Source organism: Coturnix japonica, chromosome 1 (genome assembly GCF_001577835.2).
Source record: "Coturnix japonica isolate 7356 chromosome 1, Coturnix japonica 2.1, whole genome shotgun sequence".
In the NCBI taxonomy this organism is placed as follows: domain Eukaryota; kingdom Metazoa; phylum Chordata; class Aves; order Galliformes; family Phasianidae; genus Coturnix; species Coturnix japonica.
Genome location: NC_029516.1, coordinates 38,292,939 through 38,311,483, shown reverse-complemented (window position 1 = coordinate 38,311,483; position 18,545 = coordinate 38,292,939). Strand labels below are relative to the sequence as shown.

Below are 18,545 nucleotides of genomic sequence, written 5' to 3'. Positions count from 1 at the left end.
GAACCTGAAAAAACTTTCAATTCTGACCACTGCATCACAACTCTGACGAAACTGAAGGCTCAAGCTTAGAGGTTCAGGCCTGAAAAGAAGACAACCTTCCCCATGAAGCATGAGAATGCCAGGCCCCATATCAGTTTGAAGATCACAGAGCACATCACCAGTCTTGGCTAGACTGTTCTACTATAACATCTGTATTGATGCCTTCTGACTTCCACCTGTTGGGGCCAATGAGAAATGGACTGAGTAGGTAACACTATCCAACCACTATAGCAGCTTTTGACTCTGTTGGTATAGACTTTTACAAGTGAAGCATGCAGACTCTTGTACATCACTGGTGAAAATGGTGACGAAAATGTTGAAAAATGGTATTTTCTAGTTGAGAATTTGCTCTATCAAATAGTGTTATTGTGTTCTTTGTATCCCTTCCAGTTTCCATGGAAATAAATAGGAAGCATTACTTTCAGAGCAAGCTATGTGTAGATGTACATACATAAACTGTTTTGAAAGATTATTTGTTGTTGCAAAGTTAAGAAAGCAAAAATAGAAAATCCCAGATTTCTGGCTGCTGATATAATTGGACATCGGATCTTTTTTTTCTGGGGGGTGGTGGTGGGGAAATGGAAAAATAATTAAAAAAAAAATTGTTCCTATAATTTTATAATACATGATAGTTTATATTTTAAATAACCAAGCACGACGTTTGATAAGATGCTTGAGGAGATCCAAAGGCTTGCTTTTGCAGAAGAGGCATTCCTAAAGCCCATATACCATGCTACTTGACATTCTCAGCAATCTTTGCATTGACACCCATTATCACTTGACACCATATGACTTAAGTATCAGTTCTCAAATATATATATACACACACATATATATATATATATCATAGATAGCCATCAGATTACCTACCACTTCACGAAATTCTAAGTCTTGTAGTTGCTAACCTAAAAAACTGAACTTTGCAGTAAAAACAGTATTTAGAATCATCACTTGTCTAAAATGGTAGAAAGCAATTTTGTGTATTTTAGGGATGGACTTAGGATGTGTAATAAACAAACAAACAAACAAACAAATAAATAAAAGAATACTGATTCATATGATGTCCCTTTGCAAAATCATGAGTACAATGTCTGAAACTCACCAGCAGCTACAGCAGTCGTTAGCCTTAAAGAAAAGGCAGTAAGGAACAGAAGAGTTTCTTTGCTGAGTCTCTGTTCATCTTGAGGAATTGGTGAAAATAAACCAAGTCCATCTGGACTTTGTTTTCTTGTACTGTGAATTAGGCTAGCACATGTTCCCACATGGTGCCACGGAGAGCAGAACTGTTTGAGCTGTACTCCATATGTAAGGGTTGGTAAGATGGTAACGATTATAGTCTCCTTTAGCCCAGGGATTATCAGAAAGGTGGCATGAAATCTTATCATTTACTTGTCTGCTTCTTGTTACTTTATTCAACTTACTTTATTATCACTGGTCTGTGTATAGTGCACTTTGTTCATGTTCTGGCAGTCCAAGCCCAGCCTCAGAATGCATTGTTTATTTCTTCACTGAGAAAGATGTCAACAAACCCCAAGGGGGGATATAGTACACATTAGCTTTTCAATGAGAGCTGAGCACCATTTCATAGAACAACAATAACAAAAGTAGTGCCTACAGCTTCTGGAATTCCCCTCATTTCTTTTAATATCAAAAGCTCATAAACAGTCAAGGTGATTCTAAAAGACAGTTTCAATAAATTCTAATGAGAGAAGTTAGGTAACCTACATTTCTTCTGCAATAGCAGCTCTTAACTTTGTCATTCTGAAGCTTTTGTTTTAAATTAACTATGTGTGTTTCTTGTTCTTCTATAAAGGGATGAAATTTTAGACATATTCTGCAAATTTTTAATAGGAGTCTCTTAAAGCTTCTATAGTATAACCAGTGCTTCAGTATACACAAACATGTAAACATGATATATACAGAGTCATTTTGGCAATATAGCAAAATTTTCATGGTATCTAAAAAAAAAAACAGGCATCTTCACTTATCACGTAGGAAGAACTACCCACTGCTCAAAATCAAAATGCAACATTTACTTTATTGGTGTTCCTAAAGTTTGCATGTTGTTTACTAATACTGAGGAATCTGAAAATGCCTGACTTCCTGTTCCCACCATCATGGGGCAACAGAGGTTTCCACCGGGTATGTCAGTGTTTGTTTTGGCTCTGGAGCTCCTCATGGATCTGCCATTCCTTTATGACAGCTGTTTCCTCAATAGCAGTTGCAATAGACACATTAAAGCAAGTTTTCTCAGTAAAACAAATTGTTAGTACTATTGTGGCTCATCTTGGAAAATATTTTGGTATACTTCACTGTATCAGACCATCACAAATACGGACCCAATACGATAAGCACATTACCTGCCATGGCAATTTGTGTACACGGCAAGTTACTCACTGAAATTCCAAACATTTTTTGAATAATATCCACTTACCAGTCTTATGACTTTGAATATACAATGCAGAAAGGATGATTTGTCTGACAGGAAGTAAAATTTGAAGCATAGTTTATAGGAATGTGTACCCTCAGGGAGAGAAATGCTTTCAGAAGTAAGACTGCAGAAAGACAGTGGCAGATGAAGTCTTCATCTGAACAGAGACTGCAGCCATTGCACTGGACTGTAGCTTAAGTCACTGCAATGTAGATGTATTAGGGGGCAGAGCTAATAAGCAAAAGGAAGAATACAGAGTTTTGGGTTAATTCTGCTGAAAATCTGCCCTTGGCATTTGCATTTCCATTATCTGTTCGAGTTACTGAAGTTACTATATCATTATTAAACCTTTTCTTCTCCCACAATATCATCTGCTGTAACTTTTGGAAGGTGGATAATTCTCCCTTATTTTATTTATTATTTTTTTTTTATTAATGTAACATTCTGAATTAGTGTAATGCCTTTTCTGTAGCACAAATACTGCTACCCATCCACTTATCTGATGACATATTTATTATTTTCCGTCCTTGTTGGTCCTTTTTGTGGCATGCTTTTATTTCTTTTGTATCGGCTTTAGGTAGTAAGAATTTCTGTGTTTTTTTCTCTTTTTTTTATTTTTCTCAGAGATTGGTCCCCATTTACGTACGTATGTCCCAAGCAGTGCAGTTATTAGAAGGAGGGACACAGTTTCTCATGAGATTTTCACCAAAGTTTGAGGCTTAAAGTCATCAAGAATTCTCCTGTGAATGACTTACTTAGAATAAGACAATTAAGTTGAAGAACTTTATATTTTAAACTATCATAATTTTTTTGTTATCTAGCTATAACAGAACAGTACTATCTCATACAAATTCATAGTTAACTGAAAACTGTCATACAGCACTAATATAGTGTAAAATGTTTGGATGAGCAGAAATTTCTGCTGTAGATCATTGATGAATTATAATGTGTATAATTTTGTACAGAAGCAAAATGAGTTGATGACATTCCTCTGAAGAAGGGAGTAAGGATATAGTTATAGTTTTAATTGCAAAAATGATGATTTTGATAGAACATAATTCTAAGCAGCTGTTGCTAATTAAAATATTTCATAAATGCTTCCTGGCTCTGGAAATCTTACTGAGGTAAAAATTTACACATTTAAAAAGGAATTGCAAAATGCACATGAATTGGTAGTGAGAGAAGTGTGTATTACAAAGCTGGTATAAATAGCCTTTATTTAAATCATTTTCTTATTTCAGATATTTGAAATATTATGATTAGAGCATCCAAACTATCATGTATATGCATATGCTTGAAAAAAGTCACATGAATATCTAGATACCTAATTTCCTCTTTTGTTTTTAATAAATGCCTACACACATTTCCATAAAGGAAGAAGCTGTATCATAAAACAACATTTAATAGATACAGAAACAGATGGCAAAGAGAAATTTAAGTTATCTATTTTGAAATAATTACTTTGCTTTCACAAGTTCTGTCATGTTCTTTCCAAGCATTCCTGTAGTATCAGGATTACACTATTATTATCATTGTTAAAGTGCTCCTTGCCAAAATACTTTTTAGCTAGATATGCCATTGCTTTAGTGTCATGCAAAAGAGAAGAAGGAGCAAGATTCTGGCACCTCATATAAGAAGTTTTTATCCCCTACATAATATGGATATAGATGTGCAACATTAAATTACTATTTCTGAAATAAATGGTTTTTTTAGGAATAGGTAAAAGGAAATTGCAATGTTGTGAGTTAACAAGCTGTCTTGAATCCCTAAGGCTTTGGAGTAAATCCAGCTTCCCGGGGTGGTGAGAGAGGATATACTTCCTCATTGCTGCCCTTAGGAAACTCAGAAGCATGTAACAATCTACTTAAGACAGGAGCAGTACTGAGTGTAGGGTTTGGCCTTTATTTCTTTCTGAATATCTCTTCAGAAGGGGATAGAAAGTTGAATAGAAAGGTGGGCTAAATTTGGATGGTCTGAATAAATGTTGCATGCACATTCAGTATGATCCATTTGTTTCCCAAAGGTTGAAATACTGACCTCAGTTTCCATAAGGGCTGTCTATTCTCAGCTGACTCAGTATTTAAACTCACTTTGTTAAAAATCCTTTTGAATCAAATTAAGTTGATCCAGCAAAAGAATCAATGTGTTGTTTTTTGTGTCAGCTATGTCCACCTGCAGATTTTTATTCCATGTAAGTGATTTCAGCAACTGAGAGGATCCACCCAGTAGTATTTTTGATCATGACCATAATCAATTTTTACTAAAAAAAAACACCTTTTGTCAAGGAGACTTGTCATATTGGTTTAAAATTAAGAAAGCATTAAGTAGTAGTGCTATTAAGGGGCTCACAAAAATGTATTGGCTTTGAAATTTCTAGGTATTACCTAGATATTTTTAAGTTAAATTAGTTTAGTTTCTTGGAACAAATAGATAATAAATAGAAATATTCTGAAAGGAATTCCATTTTATTCTGATGTGAAAGTAGGCAAATAATTTATTGTAGTGAAGGAAGAGAATAATTTTATCTGTGGGTTATTTTTTCTCAATAAAAAAAGTAACAAACAAAAACAATTTTGATGTCAATTATGTTTTAGAAACACTGTATTAAGCTTTTATCAATATAATGAGTAACCAATCTAGACCCACCATAAAGTTTATTGAAATTATTAAGGACAAACATATATGTAGTCATAAGGGTGTAATTCTAAAAATAGGAAATTCCTTATTTGATTGTCTTGACTGCTTGTTGAGCTATATATTCCATATTTAGTAAGGGAGTTAATATTTTCAAGATGGCAACAAATTACATTTTGGATATATGTGGTTCTTCTTTGCCAGTCATCTCTTCAGTGAATATCAAAAGTGCTTAAGTTATTGAATATTTTGACTCTGTGCAACATAAGTATGTGTTTTTGTTTTGTCTATATGCTGCTGGAATTCTGCCCCTAGGCCTGAATTTTATAAGAGACAGGTGTATATCAGACATGCAACAATCAGCTTCTGCAGACATAATAAAGATTTTGTGTGAGGTCTGTAATATGATTAATATATTTTTTGCATAGTAATGAGGAGGAGCAAAAACTAGAAGGCATAAAACTAAAAATCAAAACAAACAAACACAGAGATATACTTTTGACAATTCTTAAGTTTAAATTCTCACCTGTTTCTGAGCAATAAATGACTCTATTGGGGGAAAAAAAAAAAAAAAAAAAGTACAAAAAGAAAAAAGTACAAAAAAAAAAGTACAAAAAAAAAAAAAGCATATTGCCACTGTAATAAAGGCCTTTAAATTATGGATAGTTAGACAGTACATTTCAATGATCAGTTCAAAGACATAGATTTCAAACACTTTAAAAACTGTTTACAGCAACACCAGTAAACTTTTTTAAAAAACGAAGAAGTTGCCTAGCTAGTTTTAAAGAAGCTGTTACTGAAACTTTCTTCAAGAAAGCCAAACATTATAACTTGGTAAACATCTTAGCTGCTACAGACTCATTAATTAATGAGTTATTAAAAAATGACAGTTCATTTGCTTTCTTTACAAAACTGCAGGATGCAAAGATCAGTAAATATGAGAAGCTTTCTTCGTTATTTAAATGACCTTCTAAAAGTAGATCTCATTGCTGAATATTGTTATTTTTATTATTAAATTTCTGGGGAAAAAAAAAAAAAATCATTTTACATTCCTGTTACATTTCTCTTGAACAGTGAACCAGAATGTAATTGGATTACTCTCGCATGTATTTTGCTACCTGAAAATGAGGTATTTAAGTGAAGGTGGTCATATAGATCTCTTGTAGTTAATGAAAGAGAGAAACAGTTTCATTTGAAGTTTCATACCAAAGATCATTGATGGTTTTGAATCTGGAGGTCTTATCTTCCTTCGTGACAAGGAGGAACTTTGATAGCAAATTTATACTGACTTAACTTCTGGATATCTAAGTGAGATGAAATCCACTTCTTAATATATGCAGAATCTGCTCTTCATTTTCTATAGAGAAAGCACTACTTAATAGATGATTTGAGATGATTTGTAGTATTAGCACCTTCTTGCATCCTAAAAACAACTCTTTCCAACTCTTTCATAATTGTTACTATGTGACACACAAGCTAAAGTTTCATTTTGGAAGTCTGGTGGGGTGGGGAGTAAATTGGGTTAAGTAGATTAAAGAATTACAGAATTAATTTTACTTAAAAGGACCACAGTATGCCACATTGGTTTACTACTTTAAGTGGAGGATAACAGGGAACACCTCTGATTTTTTTAAAAGATATTAGAATTCCATAGTACTGTAAGAGTATAAATAACATATTAGGCTATTTTAGTTTAAAAAACATAATTAAAAATATAGTAACGCTGCTGAATAAAAATGAGGGTAAGATATGTTGTGACAAACACGGAAAAAATAATGATGGAATTTGCACTTTACAGACTTATTTTGATCCTACAATTAAAATAGTGTTGAGATTTTTTTCTTCTCTCATTTTCTTCAAAAGGTGAAAGTATAATTACAAATGTATATGTGTTATACGCATGCATATAGTAGTATATATCTGTATGTATAAGCTTCTTGAATTCTCTGTGTACCACCAGTATGTGGATACATTTTCCATTCCTGTGGTGCTACTATTAGTTATAGACTTAAGTATTTTAAATATGTAAATATGTATGGTTGCCTATGAACAAGTAAAGGAAAATCCTTCCCAAGAAAGTTCAGTGTTGAGTCTGGCTGGACAAGTGTACTGTAACTGAAAAAAATATTGGGGATGGAGAGAGAAGTATGAGCAGCTCGAAAATTATTGAAAACCACAATCTAAATGCTGTATGTATTTGCTGCATCTGATGCATGGACTCAGATGTGAATGATCCAAATCATTTATTACAAGTTCTCACATCTCTTACATAACTTCACAAGTTTTCTTTTTGTAGCTTTCCCATTCGCCCCTACGTGTCAACAGAACATTCCGCAAACACCGTTCAATTTTTCATGCAGGCACTTATCCAATCAGAGCCATGAGCTGTTCTTTCTTCTTCTAGAGGTGTCCTTGGTACTCATGTATTTTTTATCATTATTTGGGTAAATTTTGCAGAGATCTTATAGAATTGCTTTTCAAGAAATGATATCTTTTCATCAGAAGCATGCTGAACTCCTGCTGAAGTCAGCAACAAGTCCATATCAAAAATGTGTAAAACATGCATACTTATCAGTACACAAATGCAATGAGGTTATCTATGGGTTTTTAATTTTTTTTCTGAAGTTTTACAAAGGTCACAGAAAATTTCTTTATAGACGAACTTGAAAGGAGCCAGGAAGAAAAGAGAAAGTAAACTTCTGTGTAACTCAAATAATCCTTTACACACTAAAAATCCCAGGAAGACAATATATCAATAAATGAAAAACAAGCATGAGAAAAAAAAAAAAAAAAAAGAGTTTCCGTGTGCGAACAGATTGCGTTAAGACTCAGAAGAATGGCAAAAGACCAATATGATGTTCATACTCTAAAATGTATTTATTTATTATGAAAAGCAACAGAAAAAGCATGTTCTGAACTTACTGCCTCAATGTTCCAGACTAATATTTCTGAATTTTTTAACACCTATTGCATCATTTATTTTTCTGTCCATACTTTTTAAGCTGAAATTCAGTGACTGGTAGTATGCTTTTATTTTTAGGTCAATTACTTGTCTGTTAGTAGGGAACATTTTTTGAGACACTATTTTTTATAATTAATTTTGCTATTTTCTATGTCTGCCATAAGTCCTTTCATGTTTTCTTAAATAGTCTAGGATAAATGCATTTTTATTCTGAATACTGGTTTTAAAAAATGATCACAGTAAAATCCTAGAGTAAGACGGAACTATTGAAAAGAGAAAATGAAGTTATCCTTCAGAGCTATCTAACAAAACACGAATTTTACAGAACAATATTCTAAGACTTGAAGCAGCATGGTTTGAGAGTTCTGCTGTACAATGATACTAATAAAATCACTGTGGTAGGTTTTTTTACTATTCACTTGCAGTCTCCTGTCTCCTGAGGGTTATTGCCTTCTGGTCAGAGTAGCACCTAGAGTTGAGTCAATCATAGTTCAATTTAATGGACTGTAGTTTTTCTTCTGTGTTGTACATTATTTAAGAAAAATGAAATAAGTTACAAGCTTTAATAATTATAGGTTATAACCTATTATCCTAATTAACTTAAGTGGAACCCCATTCCTAGTAAATCTCAACAAAGGAAAAATAACTAGAAATGTGGTGTGAATAAGTAGTTATAGACATAAAAAAAAAAAAAAAAAAAAAGTGTGGTATTGAGCCTTTAGAATACCACGGACATTGTCATTATCACTGTCATGTTTCCTTGTCAGGGTGGATTAAACCACATTTATTCAACAGAACTGGAAGTGATACCAGAAATTCTAAAGAAATGTGCATTTCCTCAGCGAATTTGTTATTTTTAGCATTTTAGGCAAGAGGCCTAATCACCAGGTCCAAACAAGCAGCAAGTCATGCATGTGTAGGCTAGAAAATAGGAAGATACTGTACATCAGTTACTCCTTTCCTTTTAGCCATATTTTCTCCATTGACTTTGTGTCAATGAACATAGCCCATGGTGGTATAGAGCTACTCAGATGGCGACAAATTTAAAAGTTAGCTCTAAAGCAGGCATGTCCAACCCATGACTATGGTCTGCATGAAGCCTTTGACATGTAGTAACATGGTCCCACAAGATTATAAACTTTTGACTTTGGGTGATTTTTAGTGATATTTTGAATGAGCTAGTTATACATAACTCAAGCACAGACTATGTAGGCAACAGTAGAACACTGTGAAGGGAAGGGTACGGTGCAGGGCTAACTGCTCTTCATGTGCCTATCACACATACTCAGTTGAATTGAAACCCGTGTGCATTATACATGTTTTAGTCTACCAGCATGTGTCTACATGTGAAGACACACATTTCTTGTTATTGAGTAGACAGATAAGTTTTCTTATTATTATATTTGGGCTGTTGTTATTTCAGGAAGAAATATGCACAATACTTGTGAAGTGCTGACAAATTTCTAATTTTTGAGGTCTCAAAATGCTCACAAAAAACTTTTTGTTTTTTTGTTGTTGTTTTTTTTTTTTCAGTTGATGTGATACATTAATGGTAAATTTTGAAATCAAATATATAGAGTTGAAATCAGACATTCAACTTGAATAAAACTTTAGTTTCTCTACTAGACCTGTCATACCAGAGAAGAATATTCCTTGCTTCTCAATTGCAATTAATGTCATCACTTTTTGATAATGTACATACTTAAGAACAGCTATTTTCAAGGCTGAAGCATCAGAAAAGTAAAAGTTCATCAAAAACCTCTGATGAGCACCTTGAGAACCTACGAAGAACTGCAACCACTTCCTCTGAACCAGATATTAATGCAGTATCTTAAAAATAAATAATATAAAAAGTCTAATAGCCCACTGGTTTTGTTTTTGTTGCCCTCTTTTTTGTTTCAATTAAAAATATATAAAATAAAGAAATTTTGTTACTTATATACACTAACTATATCACCAAGTCTTGCCTGTCCTTCTATGATGGTACAACTGCATCAGTGGACAAGGGAAAAACCATTGATGTAATCTATCTGGATGTTAGTAAGGTCTTTGACATCCTTCTTTCCAAATTGGAAATACATGTATGCGATTGGTGGACCGTTCAATGGATGATTAACTGGTTGTAAGGTCATACCCAAGGAGTAGTAGTCAATGGCAAATCCAGTGACAAGTGGTGTCCCTCAGGAGTGAGGACTGGAATTGATGTTTTCTTCATCAGTGACAACAGTGGGATCAAGTGTGCCCTCAGCAAGTTTATGAATGACACCAGGGTGTAGAGTGCAGTCAACATGCCTGAGCTATAGATCTGTCCTTACAGTCAAACTCTCTTAAAGTAGTGTTCTATTATCTTTTTCTCATTTTCAAATCTGTTTTGCTGTATATTTAGAAGGAAGATTATTCCCATTAGAGGCCTGGATGATAATAAAAGATTTCAGAAGTTTGAGTAATGTTTATGTGATTAGAACTGATACACAGATCTGAAAGTTATGTTACCTTAGGATAGCTTAGAAATTTTCTTGCTTACTATTAGCAATCACTTGTTAAGTCCACAAAAAGAATATGTCAAGTTTCTGAGAGAATTAACATTTAGCTGGACTAGTAGTAATGTTAAAGCAGTTGTTGAAATTGCTGTGTTTTTCTGTTACTAATTGTGAAAGCATTTTTTTCATCTCATGTAAGGAAGTATACTGCACTGTACAAGAATGCAGGAATTTTTGCATGTATTGGTTATATCAGAATTCTGATGATGATTCATAAAGTCTCTGCCATTTAAATATAATTTAAATTTGTTCTCTTTCTTCCCCCCCACCTCTAGATCTCCCAGCAAAGACATGGCTTCAAATGAACGAGAGATTGTGGTGTGGGTTTGCCAGGAAGAGAAGATTGTATGCGGCCTGACAAAGCGTACAACATGCGCAGAAGTGATTCAAGCTCTGCTTGAGGAACATCAAGCAACATTTGGGGAGAAAAAAGTCCTCTTTGGAAAACCTAGTGATTACTGTATTGTAGAAAAATGGAGAGGGTCTGAGCGAGTCCTTCCTCCTTTGACAAAGATTCTGAGACTTTGGAAAGCTTGGGGAGAAGAGCAGCCCAATTTGCACTTTGTGTTGGTAAAGTCTGATGCTTTCCTTTCATTTCCATTGTGGAAAACAGCTGAAGCTAAGGTAGTACAAAATATAGAAAAGCAGTGGGAGCTCAGTCCAGCAAATTACATGAAGATGTTGCCAATTGACAAGCAAAAGAAAATTGTTAGGAAGACCTTCCGGAAACTTGCCAAACTTAAACAGGACAGTGTTCAACAAGACAGAGATAACATGGAGACACTGATTCATTTAATCATATCTCAAGATCACACTATTCATCAGCAAGTCCTTAGAATGAAGGAACTAGATATGGAAATCGAAAAATGTGAAGCAAAATTCCACTTAGACCGCGTTGCCAATGATGGAGAAAATTATGTGCAGGACTCCTATTTAATGATCAATCCAAGTGAGGCTGAGCAGCAAGGGAGTAGGTCAGATGATCAAAAAGAGATGAATGAATATTTCAGCAAAAGTGAGGGAATTTTGCAGGTTGAAGAGAGACTAAAACATCACAAACAATTAATAGAGAAGCTGTGTGCTGAAATAGAAAAAGAGGTACATGGTATATGCTCAGAAAAAAACAGCGATGTTGTTCATACAGAGGGAGCTACTAATGCTCAAGTGGAAAATTCAGATTTGGACAATGTAAAGTATGAGCTGGAAAAAAGTATGAAAGATGGTCTGAGAATCAATTCATACCTGAGCTGCATTCAGAAAGAACTTACCTACAGAGACTCACTGCTTCAAAAGAAGGAAAAAGAATATGAACTTCTTACAGAAGAATTTAATTTACTACACGTTAAAGACAACATTGAAGTAAGGCTTCCATCAAATGAGGAGCTGCCTAAGGGCAGTGGCATCTCCAGTAACAGCATTGCAGTTCCTGATTTTGTTCATAGAGTGACCAACTTGGACATAAATGATACTGACTCTGACACTGGAATCAGCTCTACACACAGTCAGGACTCTGAAATAACTTCTGGGGATGTGGTATTGTTATCAACATAGTTGAAAACAGTCATGCATTTATGAGAAGTCATTTTTGGAGGACACTGATAAGAATAGATGAGCCTTGTTTTCTTGGAAGTTCATCCCTTTAATATGTAAAAAATGTAGCGCATCTCGAGAAAAGTAAAGTGTCTATGTGCTTAAAAGTGCACTTGTTTTTTAAAGCTCAGGCGTTCTCATGCATTCATACTAATACATGAAAGGAAGGCTGTAGGCTTTGCTAAATCCAGACTGAAAGTTAAGTCGTCGTAATATTGATACTCAGTGAACAGGGGTTTTCTTACTTGTTTGGACTAAAAGCCTGTAGATTTAACATCGATTAATCTTTGAGTCCACCTCTACATCTCTCTTAACTTTTTTGGAAAGTGAATTAGAGATTAGATGGAGATCTTGTTTTTCTGCTCTGTTACAATGGCTTTATTCAACTGGAGTTTTCTTGGCATGAAGCTGCTGTAAAGGAATATATAATCAAGCATATAGACTCTTAAAAATTAATATTTATGATACTATAAAAGAAACAAAAAAGCAATTTGTTTGTGTGACATATAATTCAGTTTTGAGTTAATAGGATGATAATTTCAGAAACACTCATGTCCTACTTTTAAAGTGACCATACTCACTTAGATTGTTAATTTCCATTTTCTTTCAGCAGTGTCCAACTGCTGGCAAAAATCTTGAAACTCCCACTCTTCTGCTCTTACTCTGCAGTTGCCGTGGTGATGCCATGCGGATACAATTTCTGCCAGTGGGCATGTCAGAACTGCCCGCCTCTTGCTTCTGTGAGTTGATAAATCCCAAATTCACACCTAGCCCCAGGGACATTTTCAGGAAGGTTTTCTCCTGCTTATCTCAACAATAGGATGTAGTGACTATCTAGTGAGTTGGGCCTCCTGAAATCATGGCTATGAAATCAAACATAACGCAAGAGACAAGCAGGGTCCAGACATTTTTACTTTATGTTCCCAACGGTCTGGTAGTTAAGCTTCTCAGATAGCAGACAGATTGTCAGATTCTCTCTGATACTGTTTGGAGCAGGGATACAGACATGTATTTGCTAATTCCTTGATTTAAGGACTTGAGGATGCAGCTAAAGTGGGTCTACTTTAGATATCTAATTAAATATTGGGTCACAAAGGGAACAGAAAAGAACAGGAAACAGGAGATTTTTATAACTATGTGTTTAAGTTAAATGATTTCACTTAGGATGTAGTTATTAAGCTGAAATCCTTCTCCAATGAATGCTGCAAATTCAAAATTGGGTGTATAAGTCTTAGTTACTGAACAAGGTTTCTAACTGAGCTAGAGACTGCTGACTGAGGGAACACTGAATAATTTCTGGTTTGCACACTGAGAGTTGCTGTGTTTATATTTTGCAGATCAATTTGATAATGCTTTTGAAAATGGAATGTAAATCTGATTAAATGAATTGAATGGAGAAGTAGTTACTAGATGAAGTTTAACAGAGTTCAAACACAGACTGCCAAAAAAAAAAAAAAAAAAAAAAAGAAAGTGAAAGGGCAAAACCTAGATAGTATAAAGGTAAGATACTTCCAGATGCACTGCTTTCTTTTCCTGTATTTTTCTTCGTAAATGTTTGTCAGCCAACTGTGTTCTGGAGTGACAGAAATATCAGGACTGCTGATTAGCATGTATTTCATTCAGGAAGAGAGAGAGATAAAGCAAAAAAAAAAAAAACAAAAAAAAAAAACAAAAAAAAAACAACCTTTCCTAAAAAACTAAACTTTTTATCCTTTATCCTTTTCTTTTTTCTTTTTTTTTTTTAATTTTTTTTATTTTTTTTTTATTTTTTAAAGATTTTTGAGTCTTAGATATTATAGAATTTCTATTCTAAGAATATATGGTAGTTACCTTAATATATTTTGTCTTGTTTTTATTATACAGTTTTATTTGAATAATTCAATAATAATATGTCATATTTAGGCTCATCAGATCTTGATGGAAACTCAAATATGCATCAGATATCTTTGTAATAACTTATTAACGCAACTCAGAATCTTTTGAACTCTCTGATATCACTCTGATAAGTAGAAAACACAGGGTTTTTACTGCTGAGAGTAGGTTAATGTATTCTCTGAGTTCTTGTGAATGTAACTATTAGTTATTTCTACTGAGTTTTTTATAAATACTTAGGGGGTAAAAGTTCAAGCAAAAAAATATACATAACTATGCAGGCCAGTACAATACCTTTGTGGGAATTAATTTCCACTCACACTCTACAAGATTAATTTTACTTATAGGAATTTGTACTGATTTTCATGTCATCTTCATTCACAGTGTGTGCCTGATTGTATATCCCCTGCAACTTGTAGATCTTGAGTATTACTATGTTCTAAGAAGAAACTAGGAAAAAAAATAGGTTGAGAGAGTATTTCTTAATAAAATAAATTAACACAATTCATGGTGTTTTGAATCTTATACTTCGATATCTCATAAAAACTTGTCTATTTGTGAAATTAGAAAACTGTACAAGATGATGAAGTGTGCATGTTTTACTGTTTATCTGCTTTACACTTTTCGTATACTTGATCAACCTGTTTTTACATGCCAAAGTAATATTTGTGTTCCATTATCTTCACTCATTTGCATCAACTGTCCACAATTTTTTTATTCCCCAAAGAAGTGCAAAACAAACATTTGGCTTTGTTTCCCTCCATTCTCTCAAGCTAATTCCTTTTTATCCACCCAGAGAGAGAAAATGTGAAATGTCAAAGCAAAATGAATGGAAATTCATTTTGTTACACTCACATGTACTGAAATGTTATTTCTTCAGTGTGAAAGAAATACTGAAGTAAATAGGTGTCAGACTCACCCTGATTGTTTTAGGGTTTGGATAGGTTTGTTCCCAGTACGAATCTAGGCAAAGATCTTCAGTGACTGTCATCTGGGTTAACTGTACTGACAAGAATGGACTCTGCTAATACAAAAAGCATTGGCTCCTACATACCTACATAAAACCACATATCTTTGTAAGAAATACCTCTATAACAATTTCCATGTAATACAGTAAATAACCAAACTTCATGTTTCTGCATGACTTACTTTGTACTTTTACAAATTTGATGAAAGCAGATGAGTCAGATTAATTACCTGCTTCACTCCCTTGATGATGACTCTTTAATTTACAATACAAATACAAAACATATTTATCATTTTATTGTACATACATTTACAGCATTTTCCATCAATTTCTATACTTAAACATTGCTGTGATAGGACAAAATATGGTGGATTTTGTTTGTTGGTTTTCTTTTGTTTTGTTTTGCTTTCCCTGGGAAAACTGAGTAATCCCTGAGTACCTGTGTCACTTCAAACTAATAGATTATATCTTTACCTTCAGACTGTGCATTCAAGGATTATTTTCCTGCCTGATATGCTCCATACATACACACAGATTGCTGACAAAGGACCTTCTATTATATGATAATGACAGATTGAAGCACTTGTCTGTGAATTTTAACTTGCAGCTTTAGTCTGATAAGATTAATAGGCTTTTCATTTCCTTACGTGCCCAGAATCATCATTTGTTATTTTTGCATATTTCCAACTGTATAAAGACATAAACAGATATAATGTAACAAATCATTATTGCAAAATCATATCATTCTGATTGCCTAATTATGTTCATTGCTTTGGACAGACAAAAATCTAGATTCATGAACCTAATTCAGCAAAATATTCATATATGTAGCTTAAAGCAAATAGTAACTTGAATTATTTTATGTGTGATTGATCTTTATTATATTTTCTTGAATAATATATAAGTATTCCTTGTTTGATAAATATTTTCATTAATAGTGCAAGTGGAATGTACATAAGAAAGAACTTCTAAACCTCCCTTAGATCATCTCTTCTGGTTATGCAAGTTCAGTAATCTTGAACATAAATTATTCTTTTCTACTTACAGTTGTAAGCTCATCGTTATTATATGCATCATGTTTTCTTTTCCTAGAGCTGAGGTGTTTATCCTTCAGGGTATTTTTACTACAGCATCAATTACTCAAGATTTTATATATTCTGAAAATAAATTGCTGATCACTGTCTTTCTCATGTCTCTATCTGACAACATAAACACTTCAGAACTAATAAGACTACGTTTAAAGTGCCCATAGTATAATTTTTTTTGATACACTAAAACATTGTTTCCTGAAGTGTACTTAAATGAGTATAGTTCATTGTTTAAGATTTTATTTCCTTTGTGATACAGTTTTATAAAATGTAATAGTCTCTTTCTAAAGTTTATTTTTGTTTTGTTTTGCATTGTTGTTGTTGGTTTTTTAATTATTTTTATTTTAAAATGAAACTCAGTTTATTTTGTACTATATGGAAGTCTCATAGTCCCTTCTTAAACAAAAGCTTTTGACTGAAATGAATATTTTAAAGATTTGAGAGAGTTTTTATGGTATATAGAATACATAAATTAAGAGGTTTTTTTTTTTTTTCTAATACTGAACAGGCTCTAATATTTCATTTATATGCCTTACACCAAACGTAGATTTTCCAGGCAATGATTGCTGATTAATTTTTTATTTTATTTTATTTTGTTTGTTTATTTATTTATTTTAAAAGCAAATTTATGGATGCTTTGTGAGTCCAGCAGATCTGGACCAGCTGGACCAGTCACTTATTCATCTGGAATTTGAGGGTTTTTGCATCAGAGGTTCATTCAAAAACCAAATGATCATAGTGTTCAAAAATATTTTCAGTATGAATGCCAGAAACACTTGGCTGTGCTAGCTTTGTCAGCTAAATCCTGCGTAAGGGTAGGAGATGTAATCTTTCTGCACATGTGATGAATGTATGCATATTTTACTTGATTAGGCTGTTGGATTAGATTTTAATTCACCTCAGTATTTGAAAACTTAATTTCTGATGTTCAGTCCATTCATTGGCAAGCATTTTTCAGGAAATGATCTTTTTATGGACAGGAGAGGATCAGTAGAGGGATCATATTGTTAGGAACCAGTTAAAGAGAAGGTAAAAAGCTTACCTGATGCAAAAGTTCAATGTTATTGAACACTGATCAGTTTGATCAGTTTGAGCAAAGTGTTGAGGTTGGATAGATTATATAATAATACCTGGAACAATCCATATAGTTACTTTTCATGATACAGAATTTACTCTGTTCCACAATGCAAAGCACTAGAATAGTATACAGCAGTATCCAAGCATTGTACCAGTGCAGTCCCGAGAACAGTATATGTCAGTATCTCCATTACAGATTATAGGAGGAAAGAACTATTCAGGTGAGGAAATGGCTGTTAATTCCCTTTCACCTATATTCAGAGTTTTTGCTAGGCACTGATTTAGATTTTATTTAGAGAGCTTTTGTCATATGTGACCTAGTAGTCGTCCAGTTGTTTAGATTAGATTTTCTTTAGGATTATTTTCCAATTAAAAAAATATCTACAAGTTTGCTGATGACACCATGCTGAGTAGTGCATTTGGTACAAGAGGACATAGGGATGTCATCCAAAGGAATCTGCACAGGCTTGAAAAGAGGACCCGAAAGAATCTGATAAGGTTAAACAAGGCCTAGTAGAAGGTCCTGCACTTGGGTTGGCACAATCCCAAGTGTCTATGCAGACTGGGAGGAGAACTCATTGAAAGCAGCACTGCAGAGTAGTAATTGAGGATTCTCGTGGATGAAATGTTTGTCATGAACCAGCAGTGTGTGCTTGCAGCCCAGAAGACTTACTGTTTTCTGTGATGCATCAAAAGAGGTATGGCCAGCAGAGAGAGGGAAGTGATTTATTGCTCCCTTCTGCTCTGTCCTCGTGAGGTCACACCAGGAGTACTGTGGAGTACACAGGCCTGGAGCCCCCAGAAAAAGAAGGGTATAGAGCTGTTGGAGTGGGTCCAGGGGAGGGTCAAAAACAAGATCTGAAGGCTGTAATACCTCACCTGCTGAGAAGGGTGGAGTGATTTTGGTTTATTTAGCTTGTAGAACTGAAGGCTTTGGGGGGGGATCTCATTTCAGCCTCCCAGTATTTAAAAGGAGCTTATAAACAGGAAGAAGACTGACTTTTAGTATGGTCTGATATGGTGTGATAAGACAAGAGGGATTGTTTTTAAACTAAAGGATTTAAATTAGATATTAGGAGAAAATTTGTTACTCAGAGGATAACAAGGTGCTGGGACAGGTTACCCAGAGAAGCTATAGTTACTCTGTCCATAGAGATGTTCAAAGCCAGATTGAATGGGGCCCTAGGCAAACCGATCTAGTGTCTAACTTAGTGGTTGGCAATGCTGCCTATGTCCAAGGAGCTGGAACAAGATGATGTTTAAAATCCCTTCCAATTTAAGGCATTCTATGTCTCTGATTCTATGATGATTCTTTGGTTCTATGATTCTATGATCTTACCCTTTT

General features: G+C 34.0%; 1 protein-coding gene across 3 annotated transcripts in view; it reads left to right on the top strand.

Annotated features, from left to right (window-relative positions):
• The window catches only part of RASSF9 (Ras association domain family member 9), a 28,450-nt gene extending 13,878 nt beyond the window's left edge, over positions 1-14,572 (top strand). For all 3 annotated transcript variants that reach the window (XM_015857547.2, XM_032443796.1, XM_015857555.2), the window contains exon 2: positions 10,882-14,572. In XM_015857547.2, coding sequence (XP_015713033.1) covers positions 10,882-12,157 — 1,276 coding nt within the window. In that variant the 3' untranslated portion in view covers positions 12,158-14,572. The remainder of the gene's footprint in view (positions 1-10,881) is intronic.
• The last annotated feature ends 3,973 nt before the right edge of the window (positions 14,573-18,545 follow it).